General features: G+C 44.9%; 1 protein-coding gene across 3 annotated transcripts in view; it reads left to right on the forward strand.

Moving 5' to 3' along the window:
* Positions 1-8,632, forward strand: part of ESRP2 (epithelial splicing regulatory protein 2) — a 62,394-nt gene extending 53,762 nt beyond the window's left edge. For all 3 annotated transcript variants that reach the window (XM_079988281.1, XM_079988282.1, XM_079988280.1), the window contains exons 16-17: positions 2,788-2,899; positions 7,145-8,632. In XM_079988281.1, coding sequence (XP_079844407.1) covers positions 2,788-2,877 — 90 coding nt within the window. In that variant the 3' untranslated portion in view covers positions 2,878-2,899; positions 7,145-8,632. The remainder of the gene's footprint in view (positions 1-2,787; positions 2,900-7,144) is intronic.
* The last annotated feature ends 8,204 nt before the right edge of the window (positions 8,633-16,836 follow it).

Below are 16,836 nucleotides of genomic sequence, written 5' to 3' on the forward strand. Positions count from 1 at the left end.
TTCCGACCTGGGAGGATTTCCCACCCAGGCCTGAGATTTCCCACCCCTGTTTTATTCTATCCAGATGCTTTTGATCAATTCAAAGTTGCAGCTGTGAAAATGATAAAAAATGGGAATAATTTATTATTTTCAGTGTGTGTTATTTTCTGTTTTGTTTCCTCCAAACAACCATTCTTATGTGAGAATACTTGTGTGCTTTCATCATCCTCCTTTAGGTCCTCATTCTTGCCAAACAGGTGTTCTTACAAATTATAATCTTCCCCCAAATCTCCTTAAGCAGCCCTACCCTATTCAAGGGTCTCTCGAAAAATGAATTCCTCCTTATCTCATTCTGTAATCTATTTCTGAACTCGGCCTGCGCTGCTACACCTAATTGAATTATCTTCTCGCTGTTTGTCATGCTTAGAAATTAGTGCTGTATTTGGAGGCATTGCTGCCATTGGCCAGTGTGGATCAGTGTGAGAATGATTGATTGAATCGGGTTGGGATGCAAGGGAGGTTATTTAAAGGGTGTTGCCCTGACAGTTTGAAAGTGTGACATCTTGCATAGAAGCTAAATGACTCTACATTACACTGTTCTGCATTTCTCAAGGGTGCTGTCTGGGCCCATTACAGTGTCACAGTTCTTACTGTGCAGCATAAGGAAGTTTGTAGCATGGTGTACATAGCTGAAACATAAATTCTGACTTCCCAATGCAGTAGTATTGAAGCTTGCTTCTGTAAGGCTGGTGGAAGGGTTATAATAAATCCTTGCAGCAAAATAGTATAGTGTCTGTTCTATTTATTCACTAGTGAAGAGTGACTGGCATTGCCCATGTATCTTTAGAAACAAAAAAAATGTGATTTTTAAATGGATAGTGCAGGTTGTAAATTTGGACCCATCACACCAAAAATTGGGGTGAAGTCACACCAAGGTCACATTTTGGTCTGCCATCGTGATTCAAAATGGTGGCTGGCATCCAAATGCTAAAAAGACTGCCACCCCACCCTGGGAACCCTCATGTCAAGTTTGGCAATGGTATAATGAGAAGAGCTGAACCCATGCCCAAAAAAATACATGAAATCATGGCTGAGTTGCATTTTGGTCCACCATCTTGTTTCAAAATGACACCTGGTGAAGGTGTCTTCCTCATGTCTTCTCATGAATAAACAAGTGCTAAAAGAGAGCTATCCACTTCCACATATATGTGCATATTTTTCCAACCTATACTGAGCTTTAGTACTGCCTCACCTTCCCAGGTGTTCTTGTGTCTGACCCTGCAGCTTTTCCAATAGGACATGATGACCAGATATCACTGAGAAGCGGAAAGATTGAGGGGGGCAGTGACACAAAGTGATGGCAAATTGCCAGAGGCATATGCATTCTCTGTCTCTCTAACTCTGGTCTCCACTTAACAGGACAGGAGACCTCATTGTGGTGGACTTCCTTTTCTTTCAAATAGATGCTTGCACAAAGACATCTTCTCTGCTCTGGGTTTCTTTAGAAACCTAACATCTTGCACGACTTGTTCTTGATGCATTTCAGAATCATCTCCTAGTTTATGGTTTGTCTATATGATTGAGGGCATGGAGGAGGAGGAGTGGAGAACCTCTTCTGTATGTTGTTCTTTCTTTGGGTGTTAAACTTGAAGCCTTGGAAAAATGAACTTTTTTGGGTGGGGGGAGCGTCTAGTTCTTACAATTCTAGAGCGGTGTTTCCCAGTTTGCTTCCAAAACCGCTCTGAGATTTGATGTCCAATATCTGCGAACCATTCGCAGGTTGTATTTTGAAATCAACCTTTTGTCATCCAATTAATTTTTTTTTTGGTGTTTGCTTTCATCACCCTTATAATATTTAACAGTTGGTGCTTGGCAATGTTTGACAGATGACATGGGGTTGCATTTTAACACTGGGCCATTAATGAGGGTTCATAGTTTGCTAAAACATCTGGCGTTAATTCCAGGGCTTGGTCTGACTGGTCAAGTTGCCCAACTCAGGAACTAGCTCTGCTCTGTAGATCCATGGACTATTTTTTTTAATGTTTTTAACCTGACTTAATTAAAGGTTTTTTGTTTGTTTGTTTCTTATTTGTCACAATCCAAGAATACATTTTATAGTTTTCCCAGGACACTCTGGGCTTGTAACACAGTATGCCTTGCTGTTGCTTAACCCAGTTTTATAGATTGGATCTCTGACAGTTGCAGCTTTTGTAAAGAGGCTTATGGGTGACTTTAAAAACATAAGTGCCACCTGGAATGTGATCTAAAGGTGCCCAAGCATTAGCTAGACTTCTGATGGTGTCCTGTAGGTTGTGCCATGCTTTTGCTTACATAGATTCTGGCACCTCAGGTGGATGCCTCCAGGGCATGGGGACAAGGGGCTTTCCAATGAAACAAAGGGCCTGAGAATGTACGCTGCTCTTTGGCATCCCCATTCAAAACATTGTGCTGGGGCAGACCCTTGCTTCTGACATCCTGGAGAAAGGCAGCCAACATAGCTTATTGGGTAGAATGCTTTGCATGCAGAAATCCCAGGTTCAATCCCTTGTTTCTCCAGTTGAAAGGATCAGGTAGCAGGTGAAGGTTAAAACCCTTCTCTGCACAAAATACTGGAGCTGGAAAAGAGTGGACGACACTGAGCTAGAGGGACCCAGTGCCTGACTTGTATCTTCCCCTGACAATTGTAGCCATGACTCCTCCCCACCCCTTCCCTAATGACATTTGCAAGTGCTGGTCTGTGTGGCTTGCTGGTAACAAGATGACCTGCCCCTTCTCTTGCTGACCTTATGTATCACACTTGTACTGTAGTATGCACCTGACGACTACAATGGCCTTATTCAGATCAACGACCAAGCAAGGAGTGTGTTACAAGCACCGAAAGACTGGGTTTGTTTGTAAGTGTTTGTAACCTCCAGTGAAGGTAAGCTCAGATTGGCAGAAGGTGGAGCTTTTTGGTGGTGATTGGAAAAAGGGCAAAATGATCGGCTGGGAGTGGTGGGAAATTGGTTTTTTTCCTCCTTGCATCCTCCCTTCCTAGCTTGTGGTGGGGACTCTGCTCACTAACATTCCCTTGCTTCGGCGCCTGGCATGAATCAACTAACCTAATGGTGGCAGCGATGCTGGAGACCTCTGGAGGAGAAAGGGAATGCTGGCAATTATGTCTGCTTGGCATTCTCTCTCCACTCCGTAAGGGTTCTCTTGTTTTAAGCTAAGATGATCATATTGAATGCTTTCTGTCATATATGCATGTAACAGTATCTTTCTGCTGTTGGATGTAAGGCAATGAAGGCAAAATGTAATCACTTGGGGCACTGAAGGGCAAGTTTCAATGGTTATGACCAGTTCTTCCAATTTACCATGCTTTGTGGTTATATGTAGAGCAGGAGAAGGGGGCACCTGTGACCCTCTGGTTGTCGCTAGACTCCGGCTCCCATCATCCAAGACCACTGGCTGTGTGGGCTGGTGCTGATGGGAGTTAAAGTCCAGCAACATATGGAGGGCAACAAGTTCCCCACACCCTTGTCCGAAGCACACAGCGTTGATCTCTCTTCCCTCTTCTAAAATACTGAGACTGCATCATTCCAAGGGAATAAGGAAGCACCAAGTTCCTTTGATGATGCAGCCAGTACTACAGCTGGCAGGTGTGAGGCCAATCCTCAGGGGAAGTGCTGGGTGCCTGGGAGGCAGCATTACTAGGTTGCATTATTGACAACTTTGCAAGGAAGATGCCAGCCCTTTGTTCTGGGAGCTCTTTTTGAGAAAACACATACTGGTTTAAGTCTGCCTCCAATTTACACATGAACACACACACACTGAGCTAAGGGAACTCATATGAATGATGCATGTAACTGCAAAAAACCCAACCCTAGGTATTTTCTTCATTCCCCCCCCCCCAATATGCTGCCTGCCTGTGCAAGGAGATAGATCTTTCACCCCTGTATGGGGGAGTATTTTGTCATGAGAATCTCCAAAGCAGCATGTGAGCACTAAAGCCCCAACACAATTTGACCTACCCCAGTGGGAACTAGTCCGAAGAAGCACACAGGAAATCTGTTGATAAGGATTAACTGGTATATACTTTACATATAGTTTGAGTTTCATTTGGCATCACTCTCCTCCAGAAAGACTGTGTTGCCTGAAACACCTGGGGATTTTTAATCCTGCAGATGTCATTTTATCACCTTATTGCTGAGGAGCACATCCTCCAGCCAACCATGTGCATTACACCTCCTGTTCAGATCCCGCAGACATAATATGGCAACCAGTGTGGGTTGTGGCCTCTGCTAAATGTGAGGGTTCTGGGACTGGATAACACACATGTATCAGATTTCATTCTCCAGTAACATCAAGCAACCACTTGTGTGGACAAACCCATATTTTGATACTGTATTGTTCAAACTCGTAGGTATGAGCCTGTGTGTCAAATCTCAATGTAGGCATTTGTTTGCTTGTTTTAAGTTGACCTTGTTGAGTGTGTGTACATGTGCTAAAGAGAGATGTGATGTCTAGGCCAGAACGTCAGGCTAGTGTTAATTAACATACCTGAGCACCATCATTGTACGACTATATCCATCTTTTTTCATTTTCTCCTCTCCAATTTAATGGTGGTCTACCTTCAGTGGTGCCTTTCCACACTGACTAATTTTGCCAAGTAACTGTGCACATTTTAGAATATGTGCTCAGGGGGAGCATGTGGCTCTCCTGATGTAGCTGGATTCTAGCTCTTATCATCCCTGGCTGTGATTCATGCTAGCTGGGGATAATGGGAGTTGTTTTCCAGCACCACCTGAAGTCCCCCACCCCTGTTGCAGAGCCCTGAGGCATGTTTTAGAATGCACAGATAGCCCACAAAGACAGTAGGTAGGCCTATTCTGAAGCAAGACATCTAGAACTCTCCTACATCTGCATATGGCAAAGGAAAGCTCAGTAATGTGGCCAGGATGCTTTTCAGGGAAATGTGTTTACCATAACCAACCTTCCCATTAAGTAGCTTTTAGTAAGCTTCAATATTATGTACATACACACACACATGCACACACCAGGGTTCCCTGGAACATACTTTGAAAATCTCTACAACCATGTCCTAGCCCTTTGCTTTAGGACACTGTGGTTGTATTCAATTAAGCCCCAATGCAGAGCAAATTAGAGTATTGCTGTAACCTATTGTAGTTAGACATGCTCATTAGTTTCAATGAGTACTCTGAGTATGACTGCTGTTGAATACCACCCGGGTATTTCAATCCAAGCTCAGTCTTGGGCACTGAAAAGACTGCTAACTCTGCCTTATTTGGGACTGTAGCCTATTAGAATATGGATGTAACTGAAACTAATGGGCAGGAGCAACTACTCATTAGACATGGGACTTTCTTCCTCTCCCTTTCCCTCCCTCCCCAGCTTCAGGTTCTGCCTTCTCTGGACTAGGAAGGGCCTGTGTTTCATGGCTAAGGATTGTGTGGTGCTTTGTACATGAGAACTCTTGCTGGAGTTATCAGCACTGACAGTGGGTTCAAAGGAAAGCCTTTCTCTAGGAGAGCTGGTGGGATGGTTCCTTCCTAGCACCCCAGGTTCCCCCTCTGTTTTTGTGTGCATAATAGTTATTTCTCTTGAGGTATTATCTCTTGACACCTGGCACATCCATGTGTGTCTGCCCATGCACATTTTAATCTTTTACTGATTAGTTTCACATAAGGAAGGTCAGGAAATCTTCTGGAGAAAGCCACTCATGATAAAGAGAATAAGCATTTAATCTCAGATTGAAGTCCTAGATTCTGGCTCAGGTGAGTCTTCTCGCCTCAAGGATATTGTAGAGTTGGAAAAGGTTCAGAAAAGGGCAACCAGAATTATCAGTGGGATGGAACAACTCCTCTGTGAGCATTTGGACCTTTTGAGTATAGAGAAAAAGGGTAAGAGGATACATGGAGAAAGTGGGAGGAGGAAGGTTTTTCTCCCACATAACATTAGAACTCATGGAAAATTCAGGGCAGACAAACAGAAGTATTTAATCCAGACTGCACATAGTGAAAATATGGAATTCATTGCCACTGGATGCAGTGATGGCCACCAACTTGGATGGCTTTAAAAGAGGATTAGCCACATTCATGCAGGATAAGGCACTGTTCTGCCTCCACTGTCTGAGGCATCGTGCCTCTGAATACGTTACTGGGAATCACAAGTGTACCAGAGTGCTGTTGAGCTCATATCCAGCTTGCAGTTGTCCCATGGACATCTGTGAGGACAGGGTGCTGGACTAGATGAGCCACTGCCCTGAAAAGCAGAGGCTTACTACCAGTGAGCACTGTATTATCCCATATGAAAAAGGATTTACTGCCCTTCATGAGCATAACATCAAGTTGGTTTCTAGCTGTTTTTCAGCTGCAACCAGCATGGTTTATGGTCAGGGATGATGGAGCTGTAGCCCAGCAGCAGCTGGAGAGCCACAGGCTCACAATCCCTGGACAAGGCAGTCTGACTTAGCATAAATCATATTGGGGAAGGGCTGTAACTCAGCAGCAGAGCATTTGCTCTGCATACAGAAGGTCCCAGGTTCCACTCCCAACATTTCCAGGTGGAGCTGAAATCCCAGGGAATGGCTTCCAGGCATTGTAGACGATACAAAATGGTCTGACTCTGTATAAGGCAGCTTCCTAGGTTTCTCTGTTCTGTTCTGTTCTTGAGAATAGCATCGGTACAGCCACTCGTTTCCCATTGACTGCTCTCCTCTTCTTCCCCAATGGAGTCCAGTCACAATTGCCAAGATGTCAGTGTGGTGTAGTGGTTAAGAGCAGTAGTCTCCTAATCTGGGGAATCGGGTTCGCGTCTCCGCTCCTCCACATGCAGCTGCTGGGTGACCTTGGGCTTGTCACACTTCTTTGAAGTCTCTCAGCCCCACTCACCTCACAGAGTGTTAGTTGTGGGGGAGGAAGGGAAAGGAGAATGTTAGCTGCTTTGAGACTCCTTCGGGTAGTGATAAAGCGGGATATCAAATCCAAACACTTCTTCTATAATCCCCAGGAGCTGTGACAACCGCTTTCGGTGAGGGTTGGGGTTGCAAGGTGCTGTGTTGGAACTTGGCTCTCCAGGGGTGGTCCTTCTCTCTCCTCCTCCCCTCCTCAATCTCTCAGGGTCCAAGTCTTCCTGCTCTGACCCTTCTGCTCCATCCTTGCAGCTCCATGGAGACTCCATCCTCCTGCTTTACAACTTCAGTGGTCAGCCCAGCGGAGAAGCCTTGGTCACATTCCCCAGCCTGGACTCGGCAAAGAAAGCCGTGGCCGAGAGAAGTGGATGCCACTTGGGAAGACACTGTGTGGAACTCTGCCTGATCTAACTGAGGCTGGACCTTCTGTGGGGTGGGCAAGAGTGAGGACAATCCCTGCTCAAAATTCACCCCTTTCTTTAAAAACAGCGTCTTCCCTCACTCAAAAGTGCCTTCTCCTCCTGATGTGCCTGGGAAACAATCCTCGCAAGTGTCTTCAACTGAGTGGGACAGAAATACACCTCCCTCCCCCCCCCCTCAAAAAAAAAATAGTGCTAGGATGTTTGATTTCAGCAGCGTTGCCATGAAAATCCCCCACCCCCCACTTAATTTGGAGATAAATCTGTAGCACTTCACCAGTTGTAACCACAACAGATGTATTTTTAATTTAACTTTATTTCTGTGTATCAGTTTGGAGAGGAAACTGAAGCCTGTAGAATTCTTCAAATTTTCATTTCATTTTGAATCCAAACTTGCCAAAAGTTTTGTTGTTGTTGCTGTTGCTGTTGTTGGCGGCAGGGAGGGGTGGGGGTTGCCCTTGCCTTGAAAGTTGGCTAGTGGAAGCCCGTTTTCCTGAAATGTGGCTGGACAAAAAACAACAACTTTGTTTGAATGTTTATATTGTTTCCTTTACTCCACTAGAGAATAACTTGGAAAGCTGCATCCAAATGAAATTGCAGAAAAAGCTTTTTAGTTTCTTTTTTTAAAAAATAAAAGTAAAATGTATCATTTTGTTGGGTATGACACAAATAAGTAAATGAAATAAAGCCATATCTGTCTCCTAACATTCAAGCTGCCAACCTGTAAACCAAACGAAGAAAGATCCAGAACTTCAAAGAATTTCACTAGGACAAGAATGGCACATAAACATTGAGGACTAGTAAATTATATTTTGTTTTATTTAAGCATCATAGCTCTCAGATATTGTATAAAGCATATTTTGCTTTAGTTTATGTGCATGCCATTTGTTTACAACATTATTCTTTATTTGTATATTATGAAGCAACCAGAGAAGTTGAAATCTCACCCTAATTAGTGCATGACTCTTTTTTTATGTGAGTATGTATATATGTGTTCAAAGAATATAGTTTTATGTTGCGTAGCGTGTGCTGAAACATCTACTGTAGAAGCACTAAATGATTTTGTTTTTACCGTGCCTTGATCCAGGACTTTTCTCAAAATGTGCAATAACAGCAGAAGAAACCAGAAGGAGCCCATTTTTGCAAGAGGCTCTTCGGTACCTGAGTATGCAGTCTAGTCTTACTTTTTTTTTGCTAAGAGCATACGACTTGGAGTAGTACTTAAAGGAGAGAATCAGCCTCTCCCTCCCATGTCAGATGATGCCGTATGCTTCTTTATATAATAAACAAATAAAAAGATGCTTGCAGGAAAAAACAACAACCCTGGCTTTCTTGAACTTTCTCTAGATTGATGTTAACCCTGGATTGGAAAGCTGCAGAGATGTCACACTGAAAAGGTTCTGCAAGTTTCCTTCACCATACAGTCAACAACAATTTGCATATCACTTTTAAAAGACACAAATAAGTTAGTATGAATTGGGTGGTTCTTATTTCTAATAACCCTTCCGTTATGAACTTGCCTTCCGCTCTTTATTTTATATTTGATACAGATATGAAGCAATTAAATGTTTGGCAGGTGTTTTCAGCTTCACTCTCCTGGGTCTGTGCATGCTTGTCTCAGCTTGTCTTTGGGCAGTTAGAATCATAGAACTGTAGGGTTGGAAGGGGTCCAAAGAATCATCTTGTTGAACCCCCTACAATGCATGTGTCTACCTCACTGGATTCCTCAACCTTTGATTGACCTTTCAGTGCAAATCTGCTCGGCTCAAAAGCATTCTGGGTAAGGTGATGGGAAAGTTCTGTCTGTGGCAGGAATGGAGAACTTGTGGCCTTCTAGTGGTTGCTAGATGCCAGCTCCCATCAGGGCCAGCCTCATGGCCAATAACCAGTGTTGATGGGATCCGTAGTTCAAAACATCTGGAGGGCACCATGCTGGGGAAAGCCGCTTTCAAGTACTGTGAAGCTCTCAGTCTGTTTTAACAAACACAGCTGCTTCTCTGGAAAACTGAAAAAGCTGGTTTCCTGTTAGCACTGTTCCACAGTAACCACAGCAGATGTTGCTGCACTACAACTCCCATCATCCCTGAGCATTGACTATGTGGGCTGGGGTGATGGGAATTGTGGTCCAGCAATATCAGGGACGCGGGTGGCGCTGTGGGTAAAAGCCTCAGCGCCTAGGGCTTGCCGATCAAAAGGTCAGCAGTTCGAATCCCCGCGGCGGGGTGCGCTCCCGCTGCTCGGTCCCAGCGCCTGCCAACCTAGCAGTTCGAAAGCACCCCCGGGTGCAAGTAGATAAATAGGGACCGCTTACTGGCGGGAAGGTAAACGGCGTTTCCGTGTGCGGCTCTGGCTCGCCAGAGCAGCTTCGTCACGCTGGCCACGTGACCCGGAAGTGTCTCCGGACAGCGCTGGCCCCTGGCCTCTTAAGTGAGATGGGCGCACAACCCCAGAGTCTGTCAAGACTGGCCCGTTCGGGCAGGGGTACCTTTACCTTTACCTTTTTAATATCAGCAAGGCTGCAGGTTCCCCAGTAGGCAGCCCTAAGAAATGTGCCACAAACCCATCCTACCAGTAGGTGTCCCCTTTACACTGAATTTGACAGAGCAAGGACCAAAATCTGAAGCAGAAGCTATGGCCTTATAGTAAGAATTACTTGCACTAATGATAACAGTAATGACCTTCCAAAAATATATGCTCAGTTGTTCACTCTGCCTGGTCCTCATTTTAGTCATAGGTGGAGGAACGCACTATCTTTCTGAGAAATGCTGTTGCATTAAATTGGAGCTTAAATTTCTTTCTAGTGCATTTGGAAAATGTGTGTTTCCACACAAGATGGCCACTTCTTACATTGCCTCTAAAAAGGATGGTGTCAGGGAACTGCCATCAGGGCCGGAGGGAGAGAGCAAAAGCCAGAGGGATTCCAGAGAGCGTCCTGGGGTGGGGAGAGGCAGCCCATCTTCTGGGGAAGGGAATCAGCGTAGCACCAGTGGAGAAGGGGGGCAGATGGGGGAATCGGCGAGGCGGTCCCATGACTCCTTGCCAGGGACCAGCGGGGAGAGTAAGGGTCCTCCGCTGCCTACACCCTCCTTGTGCAGAAGGCTTCCGCGCAGGGAGAGTAGGAGGAGACTAGGCGTCAAAGAGCTTCTTTGCTGGAAGAAGTTCAAGAAACGCTCACTGACGGATTCTGCCAGCTATTGAGACAGCCACAGGTGAGTGGCTGTCTGGACAGAAAAGGCTCACTCAGGCAACCCAGCCAGGTGTTGCACCGGTTTACGCACGAGCAACCCCTAGAATCATTACAGATGGGTAAAATGTTCATAGGCAAATGTGTTTACATACATGGACATTTAGAAGCAATGTACATTAATTCCACTTGAAATAGTGCTCACTGTTGTAAGGGGTAAGGCTCCGTGGCCAGCTGAGCTCTGTGCCTGCTCAGTCTGCTGTTAAGGAGCTCACTGTTAATGGGCAACTTCAACTCTGCTTCCACCCTCTTGAACCTGAACTGGGACTAGACAGTCCTTCAAGAACAGATGAAATTAAATTAGAGGACTCTCTTCTGCAATGGAGGACACATGGCCATCCTATCACAGACACACTTTTCTCAGGTTTATCTTTGGAAACATTAATTTGCCTGTGACCTCATGTTATATGCAAAAGGTCGGGTTTATGCATGCTTTTTTAAGAAAGCCATGTGAAATCGGTTCCTATTTTAAAAGCTAATTGTCTTAAAATAGAGAGGGGTTTCTCTTTTCTTTTAACGTTTTGGGACGCAGGTGGCGCTGTGGGTTAAAGCCTCAGCGCCTAGGGCTTGCCGATCGAAAGGTCGGCGGTTCGAATCCCTGCGGCGGGGTGCGCTCCCGCTGCTCGGTCCCAGCGCCTGCCAACCTAGCAGTTCGAAAGCACCTCCGGGTGCAAGTAGATAAATAGGGACCGCTTACCGGCGGGAAGGTAAACGGTGTTTCCGTGTGCGGCTCTGGCTCGCCAGATGCAGCTTTGTCACGCTGGCCACGTGACCCGGAAGTGTCTCCGGACAGCGCTGGCCCCTGGCCTCTTGAGTGAGATGGGCGCACAACCCCAGAGTCTGTCAAGACTGGCCCGTACGGGCAGGGGTACCTTTACCTTTACCTTTAACGTTTTGCAGAAGAGGATGGTAGGGGGCAATCAACTTGGACTTAAACACTTTCCATGAAAATAACACATTACTCACTCTTGCAACTCTTAACTGTCAGCCAACTGTTGCACCTTAAGCCATGCAGAGATTCTCAAGCTTTCTTTATCCAGGGAACTCATTTCACATTGTCTTCTCTGCTGAGGAATCTAGTGGATTGCAGAGGATTCTGGGCTATGGCAGCTTTGGTCACGCCGGACACAGAACTGAATGGAGTGCCCTCAAATGTTCTCACTGCATTTATTCAGCTACACCTGGCCATCTAAGTGACTTCAAATGAGTCAGACTTGATTAGGTGTCTACTAAGTCTGCTTTGTTGGATCATTTTTTCTTGCAATGCAAGAATCCAGACTTTATTCTAGCCAGTGTAAAGAGCAAGCTATAATTACACTGTGGGGCTGTTTCAGTTGTGACCACCATCAAAAGGAACAGAATCAAGTTCTTACAGGATATCTGATTAAACTCCACATGCAAATATGCTTGATCTCTGAGTAGATTTGCAGAATTTCACCCAGTAAATAAATCCCCCTTAAAATCTGGCCCTGCCTCATCACTCTAATTACTGTATCGGGCCAATGGACACAATGTACCTTGGGGGGGATATTTCTTGCCTTTTTGCAAGTGCCCAAGCATTTTATATTATTATGGGTACCATTTGTCCTAATGTACGATACAGAAAGCAGCTTGCTGAATGCTTGGAAATATATAAATGAAGCCTCTTGTTACATCCTTGAAATAGTAATTTAATGGATGCTGCTGGCAGGAGGGCAGGGGAAGAGGCAGGTCTGAGAGGTGTCAAGGGAGACTGTGGCAAACGAAAACAGCTTTGGCCAGCTTTTAATAGCTCTTCTATGAAGCTGAAGGCGAGGCCAGCACCTGGGAGGAAGGTGGGTAGGAGGCAGGGTCTGCCTGATATCTCTGCATTGCCTTGGGGGGCGGGGACTGTCCCACATTTGATTCCAAATTATGTAATATGGGGGGCGGGATGTTTCGGGGTTGTGTGTGTGTGTGTGTGTGTTTTGCAGTACACAGAATTCCTGCAAAGGAATTTCACTCGGCGCTTTCTCTTTCTGCAATCTCCCCCTTTTCTGTTTTCTCTTCTCATGAAACATAAACCCAATCACCCCTGCTGCAGATATAAACGCCCATCTGCATATACATTTAAAGCAGCATCACAGAGGGTATTATTCACATGTTGCATTCAGCAAGTATATAACCTCTGTACCTGTTGTACACAAAAATTGGTATGCACACTTTTGTAGTTATTCGTGCGCAACATTCAATGAGTCAGCATGACTAGTGGTTAGAGGGCAATGGGAGCTGAAGTTCAGCAGCATCAGGAGGGCCACTAGCTACTAATCTGTAAGTATATTTATTGTTGCACATAACCCAATCTCTGAGCAGTGAGAGGCTCCGTATCTCTTTTCCAGGGTTGTTTCCTTGAAATTAAGGTCAAAAGAGACTGTGGTGTCTTTATAATATGTGGTTTCATTTGCACATGTACAAGCTGAACATAGGACAGAGGAACTCAGAGCACTAACACTCCAGAAGATTTTTGCTTCTCCATTAGGTTTCTAGGGAAGCCCCAAGTCACATATTGGATCCAACACACCAGCTTCTGTGTCCCCAGCTTCCAGAATCCCCCCAAAACTCTCTCTCACACAGCCTCCCTTGTTCTATTGCTCTCCCTCCTGGGATGGCAATGCATTCAGCCACGTGAGGTGGGAAAAGAGCCACCCATTTGTCTCTGTAGCAGCAGGGCAATCTCTTTGGACATGTAAATGGCCGGCTAAGAGCATTATCTTACAGATAATCTTACAGAGACTGGTCTGACTGGTGCAACAGCTTCTTCTTCTACATTCTAAACTTCTAAACACTCAATATATCTCCCCCTCAGTAACATTGAGGCTGAGCAGGAAAATGTGGCTAGTAGGAGAAGGCAGGCAACAAAAGCCTTCAGCCAAACTTCCCCTCATATGAAATACTTTATTGTCACTTGTACAACTTGTATACAGTGAGATTACATGAGCACCCCCCCACTTCACCTCTCTTAGTATTAATTCCCCTCGTTTACTGACGCACACCCACCAAACCCAAAAGTCAGTTGCTCTGTTGTTATCTTTTCATTCAGCAGCCTAACAGCCCACAGATAAAAGCTGTTTTTTACCCAGTTGGTGCGACTAATCATGCTTCTGTATCTTCTGCCCGAGGGCAGGAGATCAAGAAAATGCCAGCCAGGGTGTGAATCATCCCTCAGAATTTTCCTCACTCTCCTGAGGCAATGTTCTTCCATGATGTCATCCCGTGGATTCATGGGACAGCCCATTATATCTTGTGCTGTATTCACCACCCTCTGTAGGCACTTCCTATCAGTTGATGTCAAACCAGCGTACCACACCGTGATGCAGTATGAAAGGACACTTTCTATTGTGGACCAGTAGAAGGAGATCATCAAATGTTGATTTACATCGTTCTTTCGCAATACTCTTAAGGAGATGGAGCCTCTGTTGGGCTTTCTTAACCACCTGGGTTGTACTGATTTTCCAAGTAAGGTCTTCACTGAGATAAACTCCTAGGAATTTAAAGGAAGAGACTCTCTCCACACAGCCCTCCCCGATGTACAGCGGGGCTAGTTCTCTCTTCCTCCGAAAGTCCAACACCATCTCCTTTGTCTTGATGATATTAAGGTGCAAGTTGTTCTCTAGGCACCATGTAGATATTTCTTGGACCTCCCCTCTATACGCTGATTCGTTTCCACCTGTTATTAAACCCATTAAGGTAGTGTCATCTGCAAACTTAATAACTGCAGTAGACAGGTCAGATGACACACAATCGTATGTATATGTATATATATGTGTATATATGCCCCCTCCCAAGCAGCCTTACTCTGTTTTTATTACTTATGATACTGGAGTAGCCAGATGTCCTCCAGATGTTATTGAACTACAACTCCCATCATCCCTAATCTTTGCCCATGCTGGCTGGGGATGATGGAAGTCCAACATCATCTGGAAGGCAGCACATTGACTACTGCCATGCTGTATACTACTCTTTGCCTGCTAAATAGGTCACAGTATCTTTCTGATTTAATAGCGGTGACGGGGCTGGATGGGAACGATGGTGTTCCCTGCACGGTATGTGCACAGCGGATGTCCCCGTCCAGGAGAGCAGGTGGTAGAAGCCCAGTATTGACATGCCGCATCCTGATTTCCACTGTGATTCCATCAGCTAATTAATATTAGCACAGCTCACTTGAGCTTGAAAAGATGCCAAGTGGAACACAGCACAAAACTGGAAAAGCGAAACTGGCTCCACCAACAGTAACACAGGCGGCTGAGACTGAATTCAAAGCAGCAAAAGGCCAGTTCGGTTGAATAGTACAGGTATGCTCCATCCTGTTTTCTCATATCTTCTGCTTATTAAAAGTTCATCTCCTGCACAGATTAAGTTCTGGTGTGCTGGCATCATCAAGGGAATGGCCCCCATTTTTAAATCTAAGCTCACCCATCGACACACGGATGCTGCACTTCTGAGCACACTGTCTCTGAATGTTACATGTGACTAACCATACACACACAAGCTCAGCTATTGTGTACACATACTGTACACTGGCTGAATGTAAATCCCTAACAGTTGAGCTGTATACCTGCACAGCTATTAATACATAGCATTCAACCAGTGATGAGTGAAGAGCCTAGGATGGTCCTATCTTAACAGGGCTGAAAATTATAAAGTACTGAAAAATGCAGTGTGGATGAGTAGAAAGTCTAAGGCTAGTGTGTTTTTTAAAAACCTGTGTGTGTAAATAGCAGAGCACTGTGAGGCAACTGAAATGAGACCCTGCCTAGTGTAATAATAATAATATAGCACTGCAAATTCTCAAAGTGCACACACTGGTCTATAAAAGGATAACATTATTTGGAGAAAGGCAGCAGCAATTCACAGTTCCATGTTGTGCACAAACAAACCAAAAAGAAAACCTGACAGCTATTCCATTCTAACTGCAGTAAGCTTGAAAGGTAATCTGTATTGTGAACTGCATGCAAGCCTTTATGGTTTTTATAATAGTGCAATAAAAAAAGCAGAGGAAAGAGATTTTAGACGTCATCACCACCATCAAGAGCCACCAAGAGGAAGAGAGTGAAGGAAGTGATGCAAATTCTAAGTTTCAGGAGCTGCTGCACTTTGAGGAAAAGTGAGATGCAACTGAGAAAATAGTAAAATTCTAAGCAGCGGAACCTGTGCCTCCAAATTGAGATCCAAACACAACACCACCAGCAGGGAAACGCAAAAACATATGACAACATGCTGGTGATAAAACTGGAACATGAACACATTTTCGTAATAGGAAGAGAGAGAGAATAAAATAGGTTATTCAGAAAAGGTGTGAACTTGGATGAGTGTTGTTTAGTAATTTATATGGTCCTTTTAGGATCGAGGTGCAGAGCCTAAGTTCTCAATACCATCTGTCTCTCCAGATTCTGTGGAGTAGATTTGAGGGAGAAAATTGATTATATTTTAATGAGAAAAAAAGTAACAATTCACACCTCTTTAACCAAACATGCAAGCAAAAGACCCAGTTCTGCAGACGCAGAACCAGCACACAAACCCCTTAGCTCCTGGGTTCCAGCAAAATAATTCTTCTAGTGTAGGCAGGCAAGTAAGTGCATCTACCCAATTAGCTCTTGAAGGGCAAACTGCTTTTGTCACAACTCTTCATCGTAAGGCGATGATGCCTAGAATGAGTTATGGACTAATTGCCCCATGTGACACAGCAGAGGTATGAGACGGGGCTTGAGTCACAATTTCATTCCACAGAGGGTAAGTCATTTTACGGCACCTCTTGGCCTCATCAGTTCACACAAGCACTAGCAGATTACAGAGAGGAAAGCCTGAACCCACAAGCAAATTATCCTCCTGTCAATCGATCTGCAGCTCCAGCGTTGCAGCTCTTAATTACATGGTAAGAATGTGGAGCAGGGTTCAAGACTCCCCAAGCTATCTTTAGAAAGCCTAGGCCACCATGGCTTAATATGAAATCATTGGCACTTCCATCTACCCCCTCTATTTATATTGCAGGAGCATCCATATAGGCAGAGGCGCCGTCAAGGAGGCTAATCCTAAATTGGTCAGGGCTCTTGCTAGGTCATGTGGTCTGGATCCTTGCTCTTTCCTCACATAGATAGATGCAACTACTACCAACCTCAAAGCTACTGATCCTGTATTTACAGCTGGCACCTTAGCAGTACAGGCAAGCCGTCTGTCACCAGGTAGTGTAGCTTGGGTTATTAGAAACATACTGCCCATCTTGCAACAAATCTGCAGCTCTGATGTGCTGTGGCTCTCTGAAAACT

The sequence above is a fragment of the Podarcis cretensis genome, assembly GCF_951804945.1.
Source record: "Podarcis cretensis genome assembly, chromosome: 8".
NCBI lineage: Eukaryota > Metazoa > Chordata > Lepidosauria > Squamata > Lacertidae > Podarcis > Podarcis cretensis.